At 34.6% G+C, this 10,000-nt stretch overlaps 1 protein-coding gene across 1 annotated transcript in view; it reads left to right on the top strand.

The window, feature by feature from the left end:
• Positions 1-10,000, top strand: part of LOC137650250 (uncharacterized) — a 33,616-nt gene that overhangs the window by 1,930 nt on the left and 21,686 nt on the right. The window contains exons 2-4 of the mRNA XM_068383546.1: positions 5,726-5,906; positions 6,112-6,243; positions 8,193-8,324. Coding sequence (XP_068239647.1) covers positions 5,726-5,906; positions 6,112-6,243; positions 8,193-8,324 — 445 coding nt within the window. The remainder of the gene's footprint in view (positions 1-5,725; positions 5,907-6,111; positions 6,244-8,192; positions 8,325-10,000) is intronic.

Here is a 10,000-nt window from a genome sequence, read left to right as displayed (position 1 = left end):
ATCTGGTCTCAATCCACAAACTGTAAGGATTATGGTAAACAATTTTGATAAAACAATTTTCAGTTTTATATACCTTTAATCTTAAATATAACGAAAACACAATCTTCTAAAACTTCATGATAAACGGCAAAGAATAAGGAATAAAACTCTCTCTCTCTCTCTCTCTCTCTCTCTCTCTCTCTCTCTCTCTCTCTCTCTCTCTCTCTAACACTCAGCATGGATTCCGTAAAGGTTTATCAACAGAAACAGCTTTGATGAAATTAACAGATGAAATTTATAAAAATATTGATATAAAAAAAGTTTCCATATTAATTTTATGTGACCTATCAAAGGCATTTGATAGTGTCAACCATGATGAATTGTGTAAATCTCTTAAGGAACATTACATTGATACGTTCTGGTTTCAGGATTACTTGAAGGATAGAAGTCAGGTAGTTAGATTAGGAGACGTAAATTCTTGCATTGAAAAGGTTGAATTTGGAGTCCCACAGGGATCTGTCCTAGGTCCAATTCTGTTTTTAGTCTACGTTAATGACATGATTAAATACATAGAAAACTGCTTGCTAATTCAATACGCTGATGACACCCAAGTTCTTTTGGCTGATCAAATAGAAAATTTAGATGGCTTGATAAAAAGGGCTGAACTAATATTGCTCAAAATTAAGAAATATTTTCTAAGAAAAGGGCTATTATTAAATGTCACTAAAACACAGTGCATGTTTGTGGGTAGCTCACAGTATATTAGCAAAATTCCAAATGACATTATAATAAAATGCGATGGTGATGAAGTAAAGATAAGTCAACATGTGAAAAATCTAGGTCTACACATGGACAGGTACATGACATTCAGTACTCACATTGACGAGCTGAGTAGAAAAGTTAGTGGCAATCTAATTTATTTAAGTAGAGTAAAAGATTACTTTGATGATACTACTCGAGCTTTTATTGTGGAAAGTCTGGTCTTGAGTGTAATAAACTACTGTATTAAGATATGGGGGTCTACTAATGATATGCACATGGAAAAAGCTAAAAAAATCCAAAACTTTGCTGGTAGAGTAGCCGTTATTGGGGTGAAAAAACACGATCACATCACCCCAACCTTCCAGCAATTAAAGTGGATAAAATTAAAAGAAAAGTGTATGTACGATGTTTGTGTTTTTGTTTTTAAAAGTTTGAGAAAAGAATATCCCAACTGGCTATACACATTTCCTACAGTTGGTAATTGTAGGAATGCATTAACCAGACAGAATGAAAATCTATTTGTAGACAGCTATCGAACTGATTTGGGTTCACGCTCAATGGCAATAAGGGGCCCAGCTTGCTGGAATAAACTACCCCTGGAAATAAGAAAATGTATAAATGTTAGTTCTGATTTATTCAAAAAGAAACTTAAGCAATATTTTTTAAATTTTACTTGAATGTATATATATCCTAAATTTTTACAATTCAATTATTGTGAATTTTATGTAAATAATGTATATTGTTATGTAACAGAATAACCATTTTATAATGGAATAAAGGTTTTTGACTTTTGACTTTGACTCTCTCTCTCTCTCTCATACACACAAACACACACACAGAAGTAAAATTAACCTTAGTGAAAAGGGACCGAGATATAATGTCTTTACTTGCTAAGTCTTTATGCTTTCTGATAATCTGCCAAATAACTTAACCTCATCGCATCTACGTGTCAAACCAATAATAGCCCATAGTGAGTTGGGTTAAAAGGGTTGCACTACAGTATAATCCGTCTTTACTATTAAAAACTTTAAGGTTTTCAGATTATTTTGTCAAAGAATAATAGAATTTCGTTGGATCTTTTGATGAAAATCATCAGCCATGAAGGGCAGGCAAGCAAATCTGTACGAAATAATTCCATTTAATTACCCAGTTGACGGTGATTCTTGACCAAATGCCAGTGTTTGACCCAACCTTGGTTTTAATTTGAACAATCTCCTGTGTATTGACTATTTCCAGAAATATACTTGAGCGATTCATTTCATAAGTTTTTATTATGAGGCCTACTTGTATTATGTATTTACTTATTTTACTTATTTGTATGTTATTTCATTCTGGTATTTTAAGTATCATTACCTCTAATATGATATTGACTAGTTTATGTAACATATTTAGAATTTAGAATTTCGTGTGGTGTTATTATTACTTTCATTATGTATTTACTTCAACTCCTTAATATAATAATACATACAGTAGCACAGACAACAGAGACAGAAACCAAGTCGTTATTGACAAAAGTATACAACATACAAAAATAGATGCTTGGTCACTGAACTAGTGAACTGAATTGTTTTGCCGCCCTTTAAATGGTATCCGGTCCGGAGTATCCAATATTATCCGCTTTGATGTCGATCAGAAATGTTGCCAGGTGTATGCGGTCGAACTTACCAATTAAAGATTTACCCACCATAAACGTACCATGTCGACCTACAAGCTATACTATATACGTCTGACCTACACGCTACCGTCGGCAGGCCGTCAAACCCACCAAATCTGTACACTCGCTCATGTACAGACTTGAGCTACAACCGTGATTTGCATCCAATCGGATACCTGATGGTACGTGCTCCACCCAAAATAACGTGGTGCCACACGCCAAACATACCAACACATCCGGTTTTACTTCACAAGCCCTAAAGTTTGACGTGCTTCGTTACCAACTACCATTAAATCCTCTTACGGGAGAAAACGGGAGCAAGATACGTGAATATGTGATCCCAGCATTACCGTCGACAATGTAGAGCCTCAGACGTCTCCTTAGCTTCTCGTGAAGTGTATCGGAATTAATGAAGCCAATTGTACCATGGGGTTGTGGTAGCCTGGTGGCAGTATCCTTGCCTGGTAATTGCCAGACTGAGTTTGAGTCCTGCTCAAACCCGTTAAGTTCCTCTTGTCGCTGCAACCTCACCATCCTTGTAAGATGAGGATGGGGAGTTCGGGGTTTGAGTCCCACTCAAACTCGTTAGTTTCTTTGGTTGCTACAACCTCACCTTCCTTGTGAGCTAAGAATAGGGGGTTTGGGGGAGCCTATAGGTCTATCTGCTGAGTCATCAGCAGCCATTGCCTGGCCCTTCTTGGTCCTAGCTTGGATGGAGTGGGGGCTTGGGCGCTGATCAAATGTAATATGGTCAGTCTCTAGGGCATTGTCCTACTTGATAGGGCAATGTCATTGCCCCTTGCCTCTGCCATTCATGAGTAACCTTTAAACCTTTAAACGTGCAAGCATGCAGGTGGAGAAGACCGCAATTCGACCAAGGTCTATAGAACTCACCACGCATTCTTTGAACTCCAAAAGTAATATTGCTCTAGGACAGAATCACATAGAACGTGACGCGACACGCGTGGCACGTAACCCGTAAGGTGTCACAAGTAGTAACAAAGATCTTTACCGGCTGCGTCACATAGGACGTTACGACACGTCTGGAACGGAAAACGCGTGTGGACACGTGTCGCGTGTCGGGCAAAACTGTTCTTCAGCAGCACTTTTCATTGCCATTAATAGTAAAATTTCATTATAATTAAAATAAAATTCAGTGAATAACCTGCTGTTATTTTTGTGTTCATTTCTTTAAATAAGAATGGAATTTAATTCTGATTTGAAAAGAACATTAAATACCTCTATTTTTGCATTCTTAAATAAAATTTTATTTTGATTTAAAAGAATACATTTGGTTCAACCTGCTGTTTCAAGTGTCATTTTGGTGTTAGTAATTTTTTTGGCGATGTTATCTACTGTTTTTTGTTACTGTTTCTGCTGTTGTTGATAAATCTTAAAATAATTTCAGACTTAACTGAGGATTCTGATGATATTGATTTTCGCCAATTATAACACCATTGACTTCAGCTCCACGTAAATCTTGTATGACATTTTTAATTGATTAGAATTTGATTATCTTTATGTTTCATCAATTAGCAGTTTATTTTTCTTTAATTAAATTTTCATTTCTTATTCCTCAATAAAAAACGCTCCTGGCAGCAACAGTTTTTTCTGCTTATTCAATAAAACTAATGCAACTTAACCAAGGAATCCAACCGGTTATTATTATTATTATTATTATTATTATTACTGGCCAAGCTACAACCCGAGTTGGAAAAGCAAGATGCTATAAGCCCAAGGGCTCCAATAGGGGAAAATAGCCAAGTGAGGAAAGGAAATAAGGAAATAAATAAAAGATGAAAACAAATTAACAATAAATCATTCTAGAAACAGTAACAACGTCAAGATAGATATGTCATATATAAACTATTAGCAACGTCAAAAATAGATATGTCATATATAAACAATAAACAACGTCAAAAACAGATATGTCTTATATAAACTATAAAAAGACTTATGTCAGCCTGGTCAACATAAAAACATGTGCTCCAACTTTGAACTTTTGAAGTTCTACTGATTCAACTACCCGATTAGCAAGATCATTCCACAACTTGGTAACAGCTGGTTGAACCAGTAGAACTTCAAAAGTTCAAATTCACAGCAAATGTCATCATGTTGAACAGGCTTACATAATTCCTTTTATAGTTTATATATCAAATATCTGGTTTAATGTTGTTAATGTTTTTAAAATATTTTATTTTTATTTTTCCCTACTCCTTATATCGTTTACTTATTTCCTTATTTCCTCTCCTCACTGGGCTATTTTTCCCCGTTGGAGCCCTTGGGCTTATAGTATCTTGCTTTTCCAACTAGGGTTGTAGCTTAGCTAATAATAATAATAATAATAATAATAATAATAATAATAATAATAATAATACCAGAAAATCGTGAGCACATGCTACGCATATGTGACAGGGTGACATGTGGTGTGAGATGTGTCGCATTTCGGTGTCTCCGTGCCTCGTGTCGCCTCACTTCCTATGTGATTCTGGCTTTACATTTTTTCTTTGCAATATCAAAGAAATAAAGACAAATGTCAAACAATATTTGCAATCAGAAAAAAGTAAATTCCTCTCAAGCAATTTCTCCAAGTTATTCTGTCAATAGTAGTCAGGACACCAGCTAACCACAACTCCAGCTAACCATAACTCAATAATTAATCAACACTACCCAATGGGGGCTTCTGGGTTCACCCTAACTTCATCCACCCCTTTAATTATCTCCTTCACTCACCACTTTAATTATCTCTTCCATAATTTAGCTTTAAGACTAAATTTCATGATACAAATCTCCTCAAAAAAAAAAATATTGTTCTCGAAAAGCTGTTATAACAGCAAATTGCATCCACAAAGAGATAAAATAGTATAAGATAAGTATACAGTTTATGTAATCCCCAGTTCATTTGTTAAATCACAGAATGGTAAAAAAGTTCCTTACGTAATTCTGGAGATGGGATATGGTCAAGCCATACAACATATTCTACCGATGTCTAATTATTATTATTATTATTATTATTATTATTATTATTATTATTATTATTATTATTATAAGCTAATCCACAACCCTAGTTGGAAGACCATGATACTATAAGCACTAGTGCTCATACATGGAAAAATAGCCCAGTGAGGACAGGAAATAGGGAAACAGAAGAGAATTCTAACCCAAGACAGTGGAAGGTCATGGTACAGAGGCTATGGCACAGTGGCACTACCCAAAGAGAACACTGGATTGATTTTGGAATGTTCTCTCAAAAGAACTGCTTACAATAGCTAAAGAGTCTCTTCTACCCTTGTACTATTGATTGAAAGTTACAAATGTTGAATTTTTCAGGGGGACAAAGCCACACACCGAGTGCTGCTTCTAGTAGCGGTCACACTTGCTCTCTGTGCTGCCGATATCAAAGTTGGATACAACCGACGAATAACGCCGGAGGAACGGGCTAGAGCATTCGAAAAGATGGGGAACGAACCCCTTTGTGAACCCACGACTCGATCTAACGACGGTTCAGACCGTAAGGAGCATAAACTTTTCACGTACCTATTTCTTTATATACATATCTTCAACCATGTATACATATTTTTATATAACAAATATTCTTATCATATTGAATAGTTATTTATTATTTCCAAATCATGTAAACTGAGAAAACCTGATAACAATACTTCTCCCGCAAGAGTTAATTCGGAATTGGCGCTTAATGCATATTGCTTCTGCAGCCCCGTTTCCCAAGCTGCCAAAATCCTTCATCACTCGATTGGAGATTGGATTCCACGATAACAAAACAGTAATCGAAGGGGAAGAAATGTTTGACGGCGTCAAGAATGCTGGAGTCATGAAGTACAAAATGGGTGAGTGTCATTCTCCGGAGTTCTGAGATTTCCATTTCACCTCTTTCCGAACGACAGATGTCTGGGGGCGCGGCATAGGTAGGTGAATATTTAACCGGTTTCCCGGTCCCAGACACCTGTCGTCCAGAGAGGAGTAAAATAGAAATCTCTCTCAAACACCCGCACACCCATCAATTTATATGAGTGACTGAACAACTTTGCTAAGTAGTTAGATTTTTTTTTTAACGTATAAAGCAAGTACGATTGGTTCTAGCTGTTAAAATGCATTTGGGATTGAATAAACCTAACTTCAAAAGGAAGCCGGTGGTTATTCATGAAGTCCTTACTGAGGAACATTGTTTGAAAGTCAGAAAACTTTGGTCCTTCTAGGAAACTTGAATAAGTAAAATAGGTAAGACTCATTATGAACAAGCTCCTAAACTTCATAGCTCGCCATATTGAATGACAATTGCTTCACAACTTTTCATATTTTTTTGCAAGTTTTGCCTCTATTCCAGTAAATAAATAAATAATAAATAACATGAAAGTTGTAATTTCTGGAGAATGGCCAATGACTATGGATTGATTAATTCTACCATTTAATAAGAAATAACATATGAAAGCCATGAATAAAGAAAAATCAGGTGTTGTAAATTTGAATATATCAACAATTTGTATAAATGATAGCATTTTGGTAAGACTAAGTGAACTTTTCAATACAATTACATTTCAAGTAAATTTGATTTGGATCACTCATCGTCATAGTTAGTTTTACAATTTCTATTAGGCCTACTTTTATCAGTTAGCTTAATAGTAATTTCTACTACCAAATTTTAGATAAATATGTTTTATTTTACAAATTTATTAGATTTAAGAACAAAACCCTCAGAAGAATATTGGGAGTTAAATGGCAGGACAGGATTAGAAATGAAACTATAAGAGAGATTGCTCTAGTCTAGTGCCATATGTGGATGAGATCATGGTGAGGGACAGATGGAGATGGTTTGGTCATACTCTTCGCACTCCCCAACTGGGCTCCACAAGGCACTAGAAGAGTTGGAAGACCCAGACCTACATGGCTGAGGACTATGAAGCGTGAAGTAGGAGACGACGATTGGAGAAATGTTGATTTAAAAGCTCAAGATAGAGATGACTGGCAAGATCTAACTGAGGCCCTTTGCATCAATAGGCGTAGGATGAGATGATGATGATGATGATGATGATGAATATTTATCTAGTGATCTCTTAATCATTTTTCAAGTAAAAAGCAGTTTCGCTTAAGTAGGTCTTCTCACTTCATTTTGCACATTTCTATATAGATATAATTCATGGATATTTCAAACATAAATTTTGCATTCCAAAATTTTGAGTATAAAGATTTTTCCGTCAGTGAATAAAAAAAAAAATTCATTCCATATTTTAAAGAATAAACATGATAATTCCGTTGGATTTAATATTAATTTTTCTAACTCTATATTCAATTGAATAAAGATGAATACAATTTTCCTCCTGTGAAAAAAAAAATATGCATTTTTCATTCCATATAAAAAAAAATACTCTTAATAATTACGTTGGAAACAAAATCTATTTTCCTAACACCATACCCATTGTGAATAAAAATAGGATACAATTTTCTTTATGTGAATAAAAAAATAAAATTTTCATTCAATATCTAAAAAATAAACTTCATAATTCCGTAGGATAGTAAGAAAAATTTCTAACGCCCATTTTCATTCAATATTTAAAAAAAAAAATATATTCTTAAAAATTCCGTCGGATATCATATCAAATTTTCTAACACCTATTCTCATTCAATATTTTGAAAAATAAGCTCTTAAAAATTTCGTCGATATAATAAGAAAAATTTCGAACGCCCATTTTCATTCAATATTTTAAAAAACAAACTTAAAAATTCCATCGGATATATAAATTTTTCTAACGCCATTATATAATTCTTCCACTTTCATCAGTGGAAGGAATTTACTTTCAGCGGCCACACGTCTTCCAAGAGGAGATTCATTACTCAGTGCCCGACAAGGAAGCCATCTTCATCTTTGGAAACACCGCTTGCGAGGATGAAGGCCAGGAGAACTGCCATCCACGTCAGTATAAGGAATATATTTCTTTTACATTCATTTTCTCATGTGTATATGCGTGTGGGTCTGTGATAGTTTTCATCTTGATGTTTATTATTACAGTAATTTTTGAAAGGTATGACGTATGTGGGATTGTAATTTATACAAACTACTGAAATGTTGTAAATAAGGTTGAGCATTTCAGAAATCTCTTTGTACCAGGAGGTCAGATATTTTAATCCTTTGCCGAAGCGAAAACTGAGGAGTATATTCAATGGAAAATTGAAAAGAACTGAAAGAAAAAAAATATATTTGAGCAAATGTTATCTCTGTTCCTAACCCCCCAAGGCCCCAAACACCACCCCCCACAAAAAAAAAAAAAAAAAAAAACCTCCCTCACTTGAAAGCGAACTAAGAAAGAACACGTAACTGGTGTTCTATGTGGACTGACTAGAAATATGCATATATATATAAATACACCTCCCCATTGGCCAGACGCGGGCTCCTGCAATAGTGCAATTCGCAATACTACCTTTACTCAATTGCATTTCTTAACCGAGTATTTCAGGGCCAATTTTTGTCCCATGACTTTGACCTTGTACTTCTCCATCATTGGGCAATCAATCTTTAAAAATCCATTTCTCCATCATCTATAGAGTATTTCTTCCAAATTATTTCAACCAAGTAACTAGAACTGATTTCAATATTCGACTTTGTGTCCTATGACTTCAACCTCATAATTCTCCATCATGGGCCAATCCATCTTAGAAAATCCTTTTCTTCATCACCTCCTGAGAATTCCTTCCTTAATATTCCAACCACATCGCTAGAACTGATTTGAATATCAGAGTTTTTGTCCCATGACTTTGAACTTGTACTTCTCCATCATGGGACAATTAATCTTAGAAAATCCTTGTCTCCATCATCTCCTTTACAATCCTTCACAATTATTCCAACGAAGTAACTAGAACTGATCTAAATATCTGACTCTTTGTCCCCTGACTTCGACCTAATACTTCTCCCACATGGGATAATCCCTCTTAGAAAATCCTTTTCTCTATCATATCTAAAGTAGTCCTTCCCAATTATTCCAACTAAGTCACCAGTACTGATATAAATATCCGACTTCTTGTCCCGTAACTTTGACCTTGTACTTCTCCATCATGGGACGTTCCATCTTAGAAAATCCTTTTCTCTATCATATCCAAAGTAGTCCTTCTCAATTATTACAACCAAGTCACCAGAACTGATATGAATATCCGACTTTTTGTTCCATTACTTCGACCTTGTACCTTTCCCTCATGGAAATAAGTACAATACCTTACTTCCTTATTAAGCTATAAAGGTTTCACAATTGCATTAGACGTGAAAATTCTTATTTTTTTATTTTTGTAGATTATAAACAAAATTTAGAGCTTTCGTCCATCATCTGTGGATTTGGTCACTAAATGTAAGGAAAATAGATATATAGACAATTCAAATACATAGAAATATAGTTAAAAACAGATCAAACTAATTTCAAAGTAGTTTCAGGTTGTTGGGCCCTTGTCCTTTCCAAAATTCTCCGAAATCGTCTGGGTGGTATAATCCACAAAAATACAGTTTTTTAACAAGTCTTACATCATTCTGGAACCTTTATAATATATATATATATATATATATATATATATATATATATATATATATATATATATATATATATA

This window comes from Palaemon carinicauda, chromosome 11, assembly GCF_036898095.1.
Source record: "Palaemon carinicauda isolate YSFRI2023 chromosome 11, ASM3689809v2, whole genome shotgun sequence".
NCBI lineage: Eukaryota > Metazoa > Arthropoda > Malacostraca > Decapoda > Palaemonidae > Palaemon > Palaemon carinicauda.
This window is presented reverse-complemented; position numbering and strand designations above follow the sequence as displayed.